This window comes from Trichomycterus rosablanca, chromosome 26, assembly GCF_030014385.1.
Source record: "Trichomycterus rosablanca isolate fTriRos1 chromosome 26, fTriRos1.hap1, whole genome shotgun sequence".
NCBI classification, from domain to species: Eukaryota; Metazoa; Chordata; class Actinopteri; order Siluriformes; family Trichomycteridae; genus Trichomycterus; species Trichomycterus rosablanca.
In genome coordinates, this window is record NC_086013.1 from 4,337,505 (window position 1) to 4,355,828 (window position 18,324).

Consider the following 18,324-nt stretch of genomic DNA (forward strand, 5'->3'; position numbering starts at 1 on the left):
ATACCTGCTCTGTGGGGGTTCTGACCATTGAAGAACAGCATGAAAGGGGGCTAACAAAGCATGCAGAGAAACAGATGGATTACAGTCAGTAATTGTAGAACTACAAAGTGCTCCTATATGGTAAGTGGACAGTGAGTTTAGAAACAAGGAGGTGGTTTTAATGTAATAGCTGATCGGTTAACATAGTAATGACATGGTAGGACATTGTATAGATGTAGCAGGTGCAGCAATGTTGTTAGGATTTTTAAATTACTGTTAAAACTTACTGGCTTTTTTATTAGGAACACATGCCCTGTTAGCATCGGTTGTAGGTGTACAGTTAGAGACTAGAGATCATTTATTTTTTCAATTTGTGTTAATCGTCCTCGAGGCCTCAATTCGTGGCCACGTACTGATCACAAGACTGTTGGCTTAATATTTTTGGTTGAAGCACCGTGTAAAAATCACAGTAATACTCCTGTATCAAATAAGCTCAACCATTGCAACACATATTACCATATTATTACCATGGTGTCACTGCAAGTTCTAAGAATTTAAAATCTGGTCAGTGAGAGCTCAAAGTGTACAGAGCAACAGATGAGCCAAAGTCAGTGATTGTATACCCATAAAATTCATCTGTACGGTATGTGTAGCTTTAAAATAATAAACGAGATAGATTTAGATAAATAGATGTACCTAACAAAGTGCTTAGTGAGTGTATATTGTGCCGTGTAAACTATAAAGTGCATTCTGAGGTAAAATCTCTGAGTGTGAAGGATGCACCCTTGGCAGGACGTAGGGTGTAGTGAAGTTCACCTCCGATTGAAATACAGCCCAACTCCTCAGAGTTCAGGCGCTAATGGAATCGTTCGGTACCGGTTCAACATGGCGCCGGTGAAGCTGCTAGTCTGATTCTAATAGTTATCTCACTGTTAAACAGAAGAAATAACATTCCAGCAAGGTATTGTGAATTGTTCGATATGTGCAAATAAATCAACTCATAGTTTATTTTATTGTCTATAGTTTAAAATAGCCAATAGAACAAAGTTGGAGTTGTTAGCGTTAGCTAGCATAGCTAACCTAGCTCTCACTAGCTTTAGCAACTAAGTGCTTGTGAATGTAAATGGTGTAACATATATATATATATATGGTTCTACAATTACTGACTGTAGTCCATCTGTTTCTCTGCATACTTTGTTAGCCCTTTTTCATGCTGTTCTTCAATGGTCAGGACCACCACAGAGCAGGTATTATTTAGGTGTTGGATCATTCTCAGCCCTGCAGTGACACTGACATGGTGGTGGAGTGTTAGTGTGTGTTGTGCTGGTATGAGTAGATCAGACACAGCAGCGCTGCTGGAGTTTTTAAACACCTCACTGTCACTGCTGGACTGAGAATAGTCCACCAACCAAAAATATCCAGCCGACAGCGCCCCGTGGGCAGCGTCCTGTGACCACTGATGAAGGTCTAGAAGATGACCGACTCAAACAGCAGCAATAGATGAGCGATCGTCTCTGACTTTACATCTACAAGGTGGACCGACTAGGTAGGAGTGTCTAATAGAGTGGACAGTGAGTGGACACGGTATTTAAAAACTCCAGCAGCGCTGCTGTGTCTGATCCGCTCATACCAGCACAACACGCACTAACACACCACCACCATGTCAGTGTCACTGCAGTGCTGAGAATCATCCACCACCCAAATAATACCTGCTCTGTGGGGACTGCCCTGACCGTTGAAGAACAGGGTGAAAGGGGACTAACAAAGTATGTAGAGAAACAGATGGACTACAGTCAGTAATTGTAGAACTACAAAGTGCTTCTATATGGTAAGTGGAGCTGATAAAATGGACAATGTGTGTAGAAACAAGGAGGTGGTTTTAATGTTGTTGCTGATCGGTGTATGTATACATATTGCAAGTGTGTATAGGTGTATAGATCAGGGGATTTGGTCATAGCCAATGCTCGAATCTGACCTCATCAAACTACTTCTATGTGACTTGCATACATGCAGTGCGTTGTGCAAATGTCTTTTTTAACCTTAGTGTAAACCTTTGTGCATAATCGTTCTAGTAACAACGTGACCAAGATGGATTTGGGCTCGGGAGACGCGCCGTCTGGAGCGGGGGATGCAGCAATCGATATGACTACTAATGAAAGGGTATGTTGGTCATAAACAGATCACAAAGTGGTCTTGTTTTCTGTCCTCTGATTGAATTTGAACAGGTTATGTTGCTCTAGTTGTAGGTTTGAATCCCGGCTTTGTCATGCATCCGCTTTCGGTGACGGGGGAGCCGTACAATGGCAATTGTTTTGCACTGTGCACGTGTATGTGTACGATTTAAGAGCTGATTTCCTTTTCTGTCTGTATCTCAGGTCGTAGAACTGCTGAACACGGCATCTCTTAAGTCCACTGATGAGAAACTTACCATCCTTAAGCAGGTAAACGTATTTCTACCAGCTTGTCAGACATCAGTGAATGTTTAGATGGTTGAACTCAGACTTACTGAGTGAATTTGTTTTGTATTTTAGGTCCAAGAGTTGATTATTAATAAGGATCCCACACTGCTCGACAACTACCTGGATGTAAGTGCCATTTCTTCTTGTGAATATTGCAACAAGATGTGGATCACAGTGCCAACAAATCATAATGCATTCATGTTTGTTGATATCTTAACAGGAGATGCTGGCCTTTCAGTCAGACAAATCAGTGGAAGTGAAGAAATTTGTTATTGGTTTCATTGAAGAGGCATGGTGAGTGCAGCACTTATACACTGTTAATTATACAGTAGATTGTGCTATCAGACAGCCAGGCATCTACACAGACACGACTGGCTATCTTGCAGGGTTGTAATTGATATAAATGCTTCAGGTTTGATTCTCAGTGGTGCTATCAGACAGCCAGGCATCTACACAGACACGACTGGCTATCTTGGAGGGTTGCGGTTGATATAAATGATTCAGGTTTGATTCTCAGTGGTGCTATCGGACAGCCAGGCATCTACACAGACACGACTGGCTATCTTGGAGGGTTGCGGTTGATATAAATGATTCAGGTTTGATTCTCAGTGGTGCTATCAGACAGCCAGGCATCTACACAGACACGACTGGCTATCTTGGAGGGTTGCGGTTGATATAAATGATTCAGGTTTGATTCTCAGTGGTGCTATCAGACAGCCAGGCATCTACACAGACACGACTGGCTATCTTGGAGGGTTGCGGTTGATATAAATGATTCAGGTTTGATTCTCAGTGGTGCTATCAGACAGCCAGGCATCTACACAGACACGACTGGCTATCTTGCAGGGTTGTAATTGATATAAATGCTTCAGGTTTGATTCTCAGTGGTGCTACCGGACAGCCAGGCATCTACACAGACACGACTGGCTATCTTGGAGGGTTGCGGTTGATATAAATGATTCAGGTTTGATTCTCAGTGGTGCTATCGGACAGCCAGGCATCTACACAGACACGACTGGCTATCTTGGAGGGTTGCGGTTGATATAAATGATTCAGGTTTGATTCTCAGTGGTGCTATCAGACAGCCAGGCATCTACACAGACACGACTGGCTATCTTGGAGGGTTGCGGTTGATATAAATGATTCAGGTTTGATTCTCAGTGGTGCTATCAGACAGCCAGGCATCTACACAGACACGACTGGCTATCTTGGAGGGTTGCGGTTGATATAAATGATTCAGGTTTGATTCTCAGTGGTGCTATCAGACAGCCAGGCATCTACACAGACACGACTGGCTATCTTGGAGGGTTGCGGTTGATATAAATGATTCAGGTTTGATTCTCAGTGGTGCTATCAGACAGCCAGGCATCTACACAGACACGACTGGCTATCTTGCAGGGTTGTAATTGATATAAATGCTTCAGGTTTGATTCTCAGTGGTGCTACCGGACAGCCAGGCATCTACACAGACACGACTGGCTATCTTGGAGGGTTGCGGTTGATATAAATGATTCAGGTTTGATTCTCAGTGGTGCTATCGGACAGCCAGGCATCTACACAGACACGACTGGCTATCTTGGCTGGTTGTGATTAATAAAAATTAAATAAAAAACACCAATTAAAGAAACACTTGCACAGTAATCTAAGCCTGGATGACCCTCGGTTGACCTTTCTGTCTGTGTTACAGTAAACGGGATAACGAGTTGTTGTGGAAGCTGATTGCGAACCTGAACAATTGGCTGACAGACGAGGGTGTGAACGTCGTCAAGAAAGCCATCCTCACATTTTCGCAACTATACAAAGTGGCTCTACAGGTACTGGCTGATATGTAGTTAAGAAATATGCATAGCATAATGGTTTTCCATTAAGGAAGATTATACCCTACCATATCTTTCATTGTCGCCATCGTAACATTCCGTTCTCGTTCGTCCCGGCAGTGGTTGGTGCGAACCAGGAGCATCTCGGAAACACAGGAGTCGTGCTGGGTCATGGTGACCCAGATGAAAGACCAGGTTCTGGCTCTGCTCGACTCGGAGAACGACGGCATCCGCACACACGCCATCAAGTTCACAGAGTCGCTCATCATCGCGCTGTCCCCCCGAACGGCCGACTCGGACGTCCCAAAGAAGCAGGAGGGGGACATCAGTCTGGACAAAGTCCCCAAGGATCACTCGTACATTCGCTGGGGTCGGTGAAGGGTCATTTCTTTGCTGATTGTATAATTGCTTATTCTTGTGTCATTAAGTAACATAGCCATGTTTTAGTTTGAAGGCTTGAAACCTGGGCACACGGTGTAATGTGTGTGTGTGTGTGGGGGGGGGGGATGCCTGGGCGGGGGAGACATAGCAGTTCTCTTATAGTGCTAATCCCAAGCCCAGATAAATAAGAGGAATGAGTCAAAAATGGCATGCGGTGTAAAAACTGTGCCAAAAGAAAATATGCAGACGAATGATCCACTGCGGTGACCCTTGGGCAACACGGTCGCTTCACAGCAAGAAGGTCCTGGGTTTAATTCCCAGGTGGAACGGTCTGGGTCCTTTCTGTATGGTGTTTGCCTGTTTTCCCCGTGTCTGCATGGGTTTCCTCTGGGATCTAGTTTCCCCCGACAGTCCAAAAACATGCAAGTGAGTTGAATTGGAAATACAAAATTGTCCATGACTGTGTTTGATATTAAAAACTGACCTGACCAGTCAAGATAAATGACGTCCCCGAATGGAAGCAATTGTTACTTGGAGGGAATCGTTCATTCAGTAAATCAGATTGGCTTCCACCTTGTAACTAAGCTGATACCAGATATCTTGTGGTTAGGGTTAAGTTGCTTTTGATTGGTTGAAACAATCCCAGTGTGTTATGTTGGTCAGTCTGAGAAACATCCATCAGCTCTTTGGCATTTAATTTACTGCTTCTCTCCCCCTCAGACGTCCTGAGCTCGGAGGGGAAGTCGGCTCTGGACAAACTACTGGAGTTCATGGTTCATCCCGCCATCTCCAGCATTAATCTGACCACGGCTCTGGGTTCACTGGCCACCCTAGCCCGACAGAGACCCATGTTCATGTCCGAAGTGGTGCAGGCCTATGAGACTTTACATGGTGAGTGATGATGTCACATGCACTGTATCACAGTCTGGGTGCAGACTATGTAGTTTATCATTTAGGCCAAATGTCTGTATGGGGTTGCGCAAGCAGCAGCAGATTCACAATCTTTCTTGCCCCTTTTCCTCCCCCAGCCAACCTGCCCCCAACTCTGGCCAAATCTCAGGTGAGCAGCGTGCGAAAATGCCTCAAGCTGCACCTGATGTCTCTGCTGCGCCACCCCAGCAGCATAGACTTCAACAGCCAGATCTCTACACTGCTGCTGGACCTGGGCATGACCCAGGCCGAGATCACGAGAATCGTCCCGGCGGCATCCGTGCAGCGCAAGAGAGTGCGGCACGAGCCCTACAGCGAGGGCAAGAGGATCAAAATTGGTGAGTAAAAAGCTGCACAATCTCAATAAACAAACTTCAGGTCACGTAAGTTGGATGACAATTCAGGGTCTGTGTTACAGAACCTGCGTTGATCGAGGACGACGAGGATAAGGAGGAGTCCGTACCTGTCGCTGCGCCCAAGCCGTCGGCCACCACGGGCTCACAGTCTGCTATTGATCTCACCGCTGAGTTCCTGCTGCCTCTTCTCACGCCGGACAACGTGGCCAACCTGGTATTCCTCATTTATACTGTTTTATTATGCTTTTAGGGTGCAGACTGCCGCTTTGCTCAGAGCTCGGCTTGAGCCGTGCTGTAAGACGTCATCAAAGTGTGAATATGAGATTCATCAAAATCCAGTCTGAAAGCGTCCACTTGTATCTGTGTTTAGCTGGATTTTGCTCACTGTTTCACTTTTAAACTTGTGTTACAGCTCGAGGTTCTGAGAAATTGTAAGAATCAGCTTTTCTGAGAGTCTAAAACGCTTATTGTTAAAAAAAAAAAAAAAAAAAAAGCTTAATATGACTTAATGTATTTAAATCGACACAGGAGCACTAAACCTATCTCAGTTATTACTGCTCATAAGTTCTCTCCACTAATTAAATTCCTCTGTCGTTGTTTTACAACAAGTCATGTTAAGCTTTGTTCATACGGAGTCGATTTTACCACGTCATATCAAACAGTTCGTCTCATTGGAGGTGCTTTGAAAAGGTCAAACTGGTTGCCGCTCAGGTGGCGCAGCGGTAAAGTACGCTAGCTCACCAGAGTTGGGTTTCTAGATGCATCGTATCGAAACTCGGCTCTGCCTTTCCGACTGGGTTGGGCGGCAGTATGAACACCGTTTGGCTGTTGTTCAGAGTTAGGGGTAGAGTCGGAGCACAGGTACTCATAACCGGCGCGACTGCGGCCCCTGCTGGTTGACTGACGGCGCCTGCACAGGGCTGAGGAATAACATCGAGGGGGGTGTGACCCTCCGTGTGCGGTGTCTCTCGGTGTATGAACTCTGCTCGTGCGGGTGAAAAATGCAGGCTGTACTGACTGCGTGCCGGAGGGGGGCGCAAGTCAGTTGAGTGGCGTCCTCAGTCAGCGGCAAAAGGGTCGAATCAGTATAGAGGAGGCAATCGGGGTAATTGGACACGACTAGATTAGGGGATAAAAGTTATTATCTATAAAAAAATTGATAATTAAAAAAACAAAAAAAAAAAAAAGTCAAACTGGGTCAACGTTCAATCAGGTGACATGTAACTTCTGTTATGATTACCTTTCTCATGTTGTGTCTCGTCGCAGGTACTCATTAGCATGGTCTACCTCCCAGATGTCATGCCAGCCTCCTTCCAGGCTACTTACACACCTGTGGAGTCAGCTGGCACAGACTCCCAGATCAAACATCTGGCCCGGCTGATGGCCACACAGATGACTTCGGCAGGGCTCGGACCAGGTCGGTAGCCTCCTATGACTTCATATGTCATCATATGTGCAGATAGTGTTAACACGTCTCATCTTATTTCACCTCTTTCACCTCAGGTTTGGAGCAGTGCAAGGCCCGGGGTGAAGAAAAGGGAGGAGAGGGCGACGCCGAAGCCGGGGAATCCACCTCCAAGGATCCCATCATCATCCGAAAAGTGTCTGCCGTGTCCCTGGGCCAGGCTATATCCGTAGTGGGGTCCTCCTACAAGACCCAAGCTGCTGAAGATACACCTCAGACCAAAAAGCTTCCAGAACCCATTCTGCTTACAACACAATCCAAGTATAAACATAGACACTAATGGCTTAGTGAGATCTAAGAGTACTGGTGTTTTTTTGGTCTTTACAGTATACAATATATTTATTTTGTGATCAGAGCTCCTGGAACCAGTGGACGGAAGAAAGTCTTCAGACTGGCAGATGTGGTCCAGCCATTGTCCGAATCGCACCTGGAGAAGTTCACAGGCATGGCCGTGAAGCGCATCCTTCAAGCAGAGAAGACCATCGCTCGTAGTGGAATGTCACACGTAAACTTCATTTTTTTTACTATCCATGTTATCCCAGCATGATTTCTAGGGGTGGGTTTATAAAATCGATTTTTCGATTCGAATCGATCTTTATTTGAACGATCCGATATCGATTCATATAAACGCGAGATCGATCTTTTAAGTACGCCCCTTTTTACGGTGCACACGGAAATCTGTTACCCCCTTTAATTTCGCGTGACCAGCCACTGTTTTTTCATGCAACGAGATCTGACCTGCACATCAGTTCAGCATGGCAGAAGCTCAAGTTATGACCACTACACAACTTTTTGCACTGATTTTCGCTCGGCGACGGGTCGGTGCTGGATTCGGGAGGAACTCGGTGTTCGCTCTGCGATCAAAACTCGGCTCTCGATCAATGTGAGAAACAGCGAGGGGAAACACAGGGGCGAGGTTGTAAACAGGTGGTGGAGCGCAATATAGTTTCTATCAGAATACATCAGCACACGCGAGTTTTACAGTATTTCTGACCTGATCGTTCTCTACAAAACAAAATATTTATTAACCTCCAACTCACTATAGAACAAGCCATGCTGCTCGTGTTGCCAAATCCACTCAGATTCATTTATTTCATCAGCGCGCACACTTTCATCTCTCGCTACTTGTTGATGTGCATGTTTGGATGTGGTATCATTAAACCTTTCATCACTTCTCACGTGTGTTTTCGTGACAAAACGTAGTTTCGGAGAGCAGAGAAGCTCGCCTGTGATTCCCCCTGGTGATAGATGGTGTAGTGTAAAACCCCCCATCGCCGATCAGTCGTGTAGTGTGAACATTACAGCGACCAGGTGTTAATCAGAGTGTCGTGTAAACTTGGCATAAGCTGTTCAACAGCCAGGTGAATGTTTACATTACATTTACAATGTTGTAGCGTGTCAGACATATAAAATAATAATAAAAAATGAATGTTACTGTTTTCTGTTTTGGATTAATTATTTATGTAAACAAAATACACAAATATTTTTAATAATGAGTGTTCTTTGTACAATTATCACATTCGTTCTCTGAATATCTGTACATATTTAAACAAAACCTGTTAATGTAACTCAAATATGCCTAAATGTGTTGAATCGAAATCGAATCGAAATTCGAATCGAAAATCGAATCGAATCGGGACCTTGTGAATCGGAATCGAATCGATCCAGGAAATTAGTGGCGATACCCAGCCCTAATGATTTCACACTATTCCACTGGGCGTCTTGTGATGTTATGGAATGCTTGACCTGAGGATTTTTAGGTTCAATGAGAGAAGTCCATAATGGTCAGCTCTCCTTGATTAGCTGTTGGTAACTTGGCAGCGTTCTTCACTGCAGGGTTTTTCAAAAAGCCGAAAAAAATGGGACGCAAAGAAAAATAATAATAATTAAATAAAGTTGTATGTGAACACCCCCTTGTGGACGCTTTATGTTACATGTTGTATAGAGAGAGTTAGATGCATTGTGTTGCCTGGGTCGAGTAAAAAGTCACTTAAGGTACTTGACTAGTAATCAGAAGGTTGCTGGTTCAAGCCCCACCACTGCCAGGCTACTGGGACTGTATACATTCATTTACATTCTCAGCATTTAGCAGACGCTTTTATCCAAAGCGACTTACAGTACTGTGACAGTATACAGTCTAAGCAATTGAGGGTCAAGGGTCTTTCTCAAGGGCCCAACAGTGGCAACCTGGCAGTGGTGGGACGTGAACCGGCAACCTTCTGATTACTGGTCCAGTACCTTCACCACTAGGCTACAACTGCCCTGTCCCAGTACTGTAAGTCGCTTTGGATAAAGGCGTCTGCTAAATACCGAAAATCTAAATGCAATTTCAAAGGTAATTTGAAATCAAAATGGTCTTTTCAGGACGCCCAGGTGGCGCAGCGGGTTATTCCGCTAGCACACCAGCGCCGAGATTCCGAACTTGCCACCGGTCGGCTGGGCGCCATCTAGCGGGCATAATTGGCAGTGCCCGCAGGGAGGCAGGACCGGAATATGTGGGTGGGGTCTTCAAACGCTGTGTAAGGATCCTGATTGGCGGATAAGGGTTCCGTTAAGGGCTGCGCGCGGGTCGGAGGAGGCGTGAGCAGCAATAGATGTCGATATATGTCATGGCATCAAGGAACGTGACTGATAATCGGCATTAATCAGTGTAAGCTTATCCGGTTTGGCTGTCTGTGTTGCCTTCAAGGTCCGAGTCAAGCTGCTGGCGAGACTGATGACCCAGTTCGACGGTACGCTGAAAGAACACGTGCTGAGCTTCATTCTGGAGGATATCCGGAACCGCAGCGACCTGGCTTTTTCCCTCCTCTACCAAGAGTACAACCAGTACCTGAGCCAGCTGCCCTCGGGATCGCTGGAAAGCTACGAGCAATGCCTGATCGTTATGCTGTCGGGCCTACAAGAGCGACCTGAGCAAAGAGACGGGTGAGTCCCGCTGTCCAGTGTATTCCTACCTTGCACCCAGTGTTTCCCAGTGGAACCAGACCCAGACCATGATAGAGTGGTTGATAAATTTCTGTGGGGTAGCATTGTCGCCTCACAGCAAGAAGGTCCTGGGTTCGATCCCCAGGCGGGGCGGGGCGGTCCGGGTCCTTTCTGTGCGGAGTTTGCATGTTCTCCCCGTGTCTGCGTGGGTTTCCTCCGGGAGCTCCGGTTTCCTCCCACAGTCCAAAAACATGCAGTCAGGTTAATTGGAGGTTACACTATATTGCCCTATAGGTGAATGGGTGTGTGTGTGTCTGCCTTGCGATGGACTGTTGCCCCATCCAGGGTGTTTCTGTGTGCCTTGCGCCCATTGAAAAGCCCCCCCCACCGTGACCATAGTTATTTTCTTTTCTAGGCTGTTCACAAAGCTGGTGTTGGAAGCTCCTCTGATCACTGAGTCAGCCCTGGAAGTGATACGGCGCTACTGTGAGGACGAGGTAAAAGGAATAGCCAGCGTGGGCGTAGTGAAAGAACAGTAATCAATAAATACAAATCACGAAAGACGTGTATAAAGTGTAAAGAAGTTTTAAACTGAACTCTTGTGTGCAATTTTGTCTTTGTCCTGTCGTGCGCCAGTCTCGCGTGTACCTGGGCATGACCACTCTAAAAGAGCTCATATACAAACGCCCATCCAGACAGTTCCAGTACCTCCACGTTCTTCTGGATCTCAGCTCCCACGAGAAAGAAAAGGTTGGTCTCCCATCATGCAGTGCATTTTCTGTTTACGTCCTTTAAAAAATCTGCTGAATTATAAGCTCCGATTGTTTCAGGTTCGCTCCACCGCTCTCACCTTCATCAAGCGCATGTACGAGAAGGAGCATCTGCGAGACTACATCGAGAAATTTGCTCTGAACTACATGCAGCTGCTGGTTCACCCAAATCCTCCGTCGCTGCTGTTCGGAGTCGGAGAGGACACAGGTTCAGAAAAGCTTCTCTCATATCTACCTGTCTGTCTGTCTATCTATCTATCTGTTTATCTACCTATCTGTTCGTCTGTCTGTCTGTCTGTCCGTCTATCCACCTATCTGCCTCTCTACCGATCTATCTGTCTGTCTGTCTGTCTGTCTATCCACCTATCTGTCTGTCTGCTTACCTGTCTGTTTACCGATCTATCTCTGTCAGTTTGTCTTTCTGTCTGTCTGTATATCTGCCTGTCTGTTTATGTCTGTCTGTCTGTCTGTCTACTTGTCTGTTTATCTAGCTGTCTGTCTAACTATCAATCTATTTATCTGTCAGTCTGACTGTCTATCCACCTGTTTGTCTGTCTGTCTGTTTATCTACCTGTCAATCTATTTATCTGTCTGTCTGTCTATCTGTCTGTCTATCTGTCTGTCTAGCTATCTAGCTCTGTCAGTTTGTCTTTCTATCTGTCTGTCTACCTACCTGTCTGTCTAGCTATTTGTCTGTCTATTTATCTATTTGTATGTATGTCTGTCTATCTACCTGTCTGTCTACCTATCAATCTATCTTTCTGTCTGTCTACCTATCTGTCTGTATGTCTGTCTATCTGTCTGTCTAGCTATCTATCTGTCAGTTTGTCTTTCTATCTGTCTGTCTAACTATCTGTCTGTATGTCTGTCTAGCTATCTGTCTGTATGTCTGTCTAGCTATCTGTCTGTGTCTATCTGTCTGTCTATTTATCTATTTGTATGTATGCCTGTCTATCTACCTGTCTGTCTGTCTACCTATCAATCTATCTGTCTGTCTGTCTGTCTACCTATCTGTCTGTATGTCTGTCTAGCTATCTATCTATATGTCTGTGTCTACCTATCTGTCTGTCTGTCTGTTTATGTTCTAAAGAATCTCTAAACTCTTCTCTTTTGCCTGTAGAGGTGGCGTCTCCCTGGACGGAGGAGACGGTCAGACAGTGCCTATATCTCTACCTCTCCCTCCTCCCTCTTAACCACCGCCTGGTCCACGAGTTAGCAGCCGTCTACACAGAAGCCATCGCCGACATCAAACGCAGCGTGCTCCGCGTCATCGAGCAGCCCGTAAGACCTTTTACTTTCCTCAGTCTGTCCTGTCTGGGAGACGAGACCGAATTCTAGCTGCTTAACTATTTATCTCTTTAGATCAGGGGCATGGGTATGAACTCTCCTGACCTGCTGCTGCTGGTGGAAAACTGTCCCAAGGGAGCAGAAACTCTGGTCACTCGCTGTCTGCACATACTGACCGACAAAGGTACAAAGGTGCAGCTTCCTGCTGCTTCTTGCAAGGGGTAGGATGGGTGGGCGTGGCTCTCCATATGTGATTAGGCTCTGTGTAGAGGAACCGAACACTGGCAGGTGATGATAAGCAGCCACAGAGGGCGTTTGGTGATCCGGATCTTATCAATCTCGACTGAGGTTGTCCAAGCAGCAGTGGATTCACAATCGGGAATTGGATATGACTAGATTTGATGGAAAAAAATAGAAAAAGATCTTGTACCTCTCATTGGTTGATCAGAATGCATCAGCCGCCCCGTCTCATTACCCTGTTCTCTGTTTTCCTCTGCAGTTCCTCCCTCTCCAGACCTAGTGAAGCGAGTGCGGGATCTGTATCACAAACGAGTCCCAGACGTCCGTTTCCTCATCCCGGTCATCAATGGTCTTGAGAAGGTCTTTGCTCACTCACTTTGTTCTTACGCTGATATTTTGTATTTCATAATGTGATATTTATGAGCAATTACATTTAATACAACCCCAAATCAAAAAAAGTTTGGACAGCATGGAAAATGCAAATAATTTTAACACAGTTTCTTACATTGACTGAATTTTATTTGATTGCAGACAGGATGAACCTGAGATATTTCATGTTATGTCTGGTCAAGTTTATTTCATTCATTAATAAACAGCCATTCCTGCATTTCAGGCCTGCAAAAGACGTTTTGGCACCGAGGACACCAAGCATTTAGTGTTTCAGGTTTTAAGATGTGCAGCAGTACGGGGGTATGCATCGTTGCATTTTTCATTTCAAAATTCTCCACACATTCTCTCTTGGGGACAGGTCAGGACTGCAGGCGGGCCAGTCCAGTACCCGTACCCTCTTCTTCCGCAGCCGTGCCTTTGTAATGTGTGCAGCGTGTGGTTTTGCATCGTCTTGTTGAAAAGTGCATGGACGTCCCTTGAAGGCAGCATAAGTTGCTCTAAGATCTCAATGTACTTTTCTGCATTAATGCTGCCATCACAGAAGTGTAAACGACCTCTGCCAAGGGCACTGACACGCCCCCATACCATGACACACCCTGGCTTTTGGACTTGTTCCCGACAACAGCCTGGATGGTTCTTTTCGCATTTGGTCCGGAGCACACAGCATCCATTTTCACAATACTGTACACGTTTCCACTGTGTGATGGTCCATCCTAGATGCCTCCGAGCCCAGAGAAGTCGACGCCGCTTCTGGACATTGTTAACATAAGGCTTCTTTTTTGCAATATCTTGGATTCAAACTGTCTGCAATCAGAGAAAAGTCAAAGTCAATGTAAGGAACACTGCATTTTTATTTTATTTGCATTTTCCATACTGTCCCAACTTTTTCTGATTTGGGGTTGTACATTCTCCCCACCCATGAGAGAAAACTGCACACTTAAAATACTGAAATGGTATTTACATTTTCGGAGACTCCTTATTAAAAGCGACTTACAGTTCATCAGTCTAAGCAATAAAGGTCAAGGGCCCAACAGTAGCACGCTGGCAGTGGTGGGGCTTGAACCAGTGACCAATTACTACTCCTGTACCTTAACCGCTAGGCTACACCCGCCCTACGTGTTATCTGGTGGTTTATTAAGCATGTAAACTCACACCCACTGTATGTTCATGTTCAACAGAAAGAGGTGATTCAAGCACTGCCCAAACTCATCAAGCTGAACCCCATAGTAGTCAAAGAAGTCTTCAACCGTCTCCTGGGCACACAGCACAGTAAGCACGAGTTACAGCTCTTTTTTTGCATTATGGGAAATAGATCAGCATCGATACTCTGTAAAATCACTGAATTTTGTGCTCAGGTGAAGGTAGTTCCTCTATGTCGCCCCTGACTCCTGGTGAGCTCCTCGTCGCTCTCCATAACATCGACTCCAACAAGTGCGACATGAAGTCCATCATCAAAGGTAACCGAGCTAATAGAAATTTAAAAAAAGTGCGTACAGTGTGTCGCATTGTTCTCACTTCCTTTGTTTACTGCAATTTACTGCAACCTCCAGCCACAAACCTGTGCTTCGTTGAGAAGAACGTGTACACGTCTGAGGTGCTGGCCGTGGTCATGCAGCACCTGATGGAACAGAGTCCTCTACCCATGCTGCTCATGCGAACCGTCATCCAGTCGCTTACCATGTACCCTCGCCTGGGTGGCTTCGTCATGAACATCCTGTCTCGCCTGATCCCCAAACAGGTGCGTCCCTGCTTTGATTTTAGATCGCTTTACCTTGTATACACCGACCAGGCATAACATTATGACCACTGATTATCTCTTCATCACGGCACCTGTTACCTGTTACATGTTAGAAGCAGGAAAAATGGGCGAGCGTGAGGATTTGACGACTGGGTCAGAGCATCTCCAAAACCCCGCAGCTCTTGTGGGGTGTTCCCGGCCTGCGGTGGTCAGTATGTATCAAAAGTGGTCCAAGGAAGGAACAGTGGTAAACCGGCGACAGGGTCATGGGAGGCCAAGGCTCATTGATGCACTTGGGGAGCGATGGCTGGTCCGTGTGGGCCGATCCACCAAATAGCTGAAGAGGTTAATGCTGGTTCTGATAGAAAGGTGTCAGAATACACAGCGCATCGCAGTTGCAGGGCTGTTTTGGCAGCAAAAGGGGGACCAACACAATATTAGGACGGTGGTCATAATGTTATGCCTGATTAGTGTGTGTATATATATATATATATATATATATACACACACAAAATCCTCCACAAATCTACGCTTGAGCTGACTGTCCGTCTTGTGTTCGTAGGTCTGGAAGTACCCCAAGGTGTGGGAAGGTTTTGTGAAGTGCTGCCAGCGCACCAAGCCGCAGTCCTACACCGTGTTGCTCCAGCTGCCGCCCGCACAGCTGGTCAGTGTGTTTGAACGCTGCCCCGAGATGAGGGAGCCTCTTTTGCAGCATGTCCGGTTATTCACGCCACACCAGGTAAGAACATAAACATCCATAGTACAGTCTGTTGTCAACCTAAAGTGTGAATGGGGGGGGATCCAGCTTGGCCAGCTAGTATTTTAAATATATATATATTCGGACAATGGGGGGGGGAGGAAAGGGGGCATGAATATTTCGTATTTAAATCAGCCATATCTCCCAGCTACTAGTTATGATTACATGTGATGCTTTGGCAGCTTGAATGCACAGTGTGTTAGTTATACATAAATAAAGCATAAAAATAGGTTCTCTTTCACTTAGACTTGATGTACACAAAAATACAAACACATGATGTTCATGTAATGCAGCTAGAAGCACAAAAAGAGCACAAAAAAGCTGTTTTAGGGACTTAGGGGCTTAATCTGTTTGTACACATTCACTTAACTTGTGTTCCACTGTCTCTATAGCAAGCCCACATTCCATCATCCATCATGGCTATTCTGGAGGCCAACAGCAGGGTGCCCGAGCCTGAACCGCAGCCTGCACTTGAACGCATGGAAGCACTGGAGCAAAGAGAGGTCCCATTTAAAATTTTATTTTACCTAATAATTGTTCATCACATCCCATTTCTCATCAGTTAGTTAATATGAGAGATAAAGAGGGTTGCTTCAGGAAAGGCAACCGGTGTAAAAACTGCCAAATTAGGCATGAGGACCCAAGTACAGGAGCAGCGGGAAGGGTGTGGGACATGTTAAATGAGCTCTAAATGTGTCTAGCATGTGGATATGTGGATTTCTTGTAATCCCTAGCTCTGTGTCGTTGTGTCTCTATACTGCATTTTTAGTTTCTCATTCAATGGAAAATAAAATAAAGATATAGGTGCCCAGGCCGCTGAGGTGGCGCAGCGCTAAAAACACACGCTGCAACCAGGCTGGGATCTCGAATACATCGTATGGAATCTCAGCTCTGCCTTGCCGGTCGAGGCTGAGCGGCCACATGAACAACGATTGGCCGGTTGTTCAGATGGGCGGGACTAAGCCGGATGTGGGTCTCTCTCTGTCAGACTGGTGCAATTACGACCCCTGCTGGCTGATTAGAGGCGCCTGCACAGAGATGAGGAAGGAGCGCTCTTGGGGTGTGTCTCTCCGTACACAACGCTAGGCGGCACAACACTCGTCAATGTGTGGGTGATGAGATGCATGCGGCTTGCTGCCCACGCGTCGGAGGGGGCGCGGGTTAGCTTCGATCTCCTCGGTCAGTGTGGCAGGATATTCCACTAGCACACCAGCGCCGAGATTCTGAACACCCCGGTCGGCTGGACGCCATCTAGCCGGCACAGTTGGCAGTGCCTGCAGCAGACACAAAAATTGGCCACGGTGGAATGACCGGACTAGTGGGTCGGGTCTTCAAACACTTGTGTAAGGACCCTGGTTAGCAGATAAAGGATGGGCGAAAAGAAGGGGTCTGCTAGGACTGCCTAGGGACAGAGGAGGCATGAGCAGCAACATAGGTGGAATCTATATCCAAATGTATCCACCTCTTTGTTCTTTAGATCCATCACCAGCCGTACGTGATGCCCATCGTCCACGCTGAACCCCCAGCTCCAACCCTGGTAGCACCCCCTGAACTAGCACCTCAGTCAGGATTCACTCTGGAGGACGAAGAAGAAGAACCCATGGAGGAAGGTCCGGCAGGTGCAGAATCTCTCGAGATCGCCACCGAAACCACAACACAAGTAAGAATCCCGTTATTGCACAATAGTACCACGTCTGTTCGGTTCACGGCTTGACGTCGAATGATTTGTACCCTGCCAGAACGAAGCACTCGAAGACGAGGCGACACCTGAGGCGACACCCGTTCCTCAGGAACAGCCAGAGGAACCGATGGAGGAGGCGGAAGCTGCGGAAGATCATCCGGAGGAGGCGGTGGAGCACGGTGGTGCAGAACCTGAAACAGTGGACAGCGCAGAGTGACCGTTCTGAATAAGGACTGAATAATAATAAAATGCCTCCTAAAAGCCTAATCAGACTGATTGTAGTGAGGTACTTAGCGTCAGATAGACAAGAGACAAAATAAGCGTACATACACCGATCAGCCATAACATTAAAACCACCTCCTTGTTTCTACACTCACTGTCCATTTTATCGGCTCCACTTACCATATAGAAGCACTTTGTAGTTCTACAATTACTGACTGTAGTCCATCTGTTTCTCTGCATGCTTTGTTACCCCCTTTCATGCTGTTCTTTAATGGTCAGGACCCCCACAGAGCAGGTATTATTTAGGTGGTGGATCATTCTCGGCACTGCACTGACACTGACATGGTGGTGGTGTGTTAGTGTGTGTTGTGCTGGTATGAGTGCTGATGGAGTTTTTAAACCCCTCACTGTCACTGCTGGACTGAGAATAGTCCACCAACCAAAAATATCCAGCCAACAGTGCCCCGTGGGCAGCGTCCTGTGACCACTGATGAAGGTCTAGAAGATGGCCGACTCAAACAGCAGCAATAGATGAGCGATGGACCAACCCTGGATGGACCAACTAGGTAGGAATGTCTACTAGAGTGGACAGTGAGTGGACACGGTATTTAAGAACTCCAGCAGCGCTGCTGTATCTGATCCACTCATACCAGCACAACACACACTAACACACCACCACCATGTCAGTGTCACTGCAGTGCTGAGAATGATCCACCACCTAAATAATACCTGCTCTGTGGTGGTCCTGACCATTGAAGAACAGCATGAAAGGAGGCCAAAAAAGTATGTAGAGAAACAGATGGACTACAGTCAGTAATTGTCGAACTACAAAGTGCTTCTATATGGTAAGTGGAGCTGATAAAATGGACAGTGAGTGTAGAAACAAGGAGGTGGTTTTAATGTTATGGCTGATCGGTGTATATTATA

The 18,324-nt window shown here is 46.2% G+C and overlaps 1 protein-coding gene across 1 annotated transcript; it reads left to right on the plus strand.

Moving 5' to 3' along the window:
- The first annotated feature begins 849 nt into the window (after positions 1-849).
- Positions 850-17,442, plus strand: sympk (symplekin). The gene is made up of 27 exons (XM_062988421.1): positions 850-940; positions 2,052-2,139; positions 2,355-2,420; positions 2,511-2,564; positions 2,659-2,732; positions 4,126-4,252; positions 4,376-4,625; positions 5,357-5,527; positions 5,665-5,904; positions 5,985-6,136; positions 7,189-7,339; positions 7,426-7,648; positions 7,742-7,892; positions 10,077-10,312; positions 10,728-10,809; positions 10,949-11,062; positions 11,143-11,290; positions 12,203-12,363; positions 12,445-12,553; positions 12,869-12,969; positions 14,178-14,268; positions 14,355-14,456; positions 14,550-14,737; positions 15,300-15,476; positions 15,887-15,997; positions 16,972-17,154; positions 17,234-17,442. Exons 2-27 carry the CDS (start codon positions 2,068-2,070, stop codon positions 17,390-17,392), a joined length of 3,693 nt encoding a protein of 1,230 aa, XP_062844491.1. The 5' UTR covers positions 850-940; positions 2,052-2,067; the 3' UTR covers positions 17,393-17,442.
- The last annotated feature ends 882 nt before the right edge of the window (positions 17,443-18,324 follow it).

Excerpts from the sequence above, each read along its gene's own strand:
- sympk (XM_062988421.1), top strand. The coding sequence starts at position 2,068 with ATGGATTTGGGCTCGGGAGACGCGCCGTCTGGAGCGGGGGATGCAGCA. Across the intron at positions 4,253-4,375 it reads TATACAAAGTGGCTCTACAG|TGGTTGGTGCGAACCAGGAG; the intron begins GTACTGGCTGAT and ends TCGTCCCGGCAG. Across the intron at positions 11,291-12,202 it reads CGGAGTCGGAGAGGACACAG|AGGTGGCGTCTCCCTGGACG; the intron begins GTTCAGAAAAGC and ends TTTTGCCTGTAG.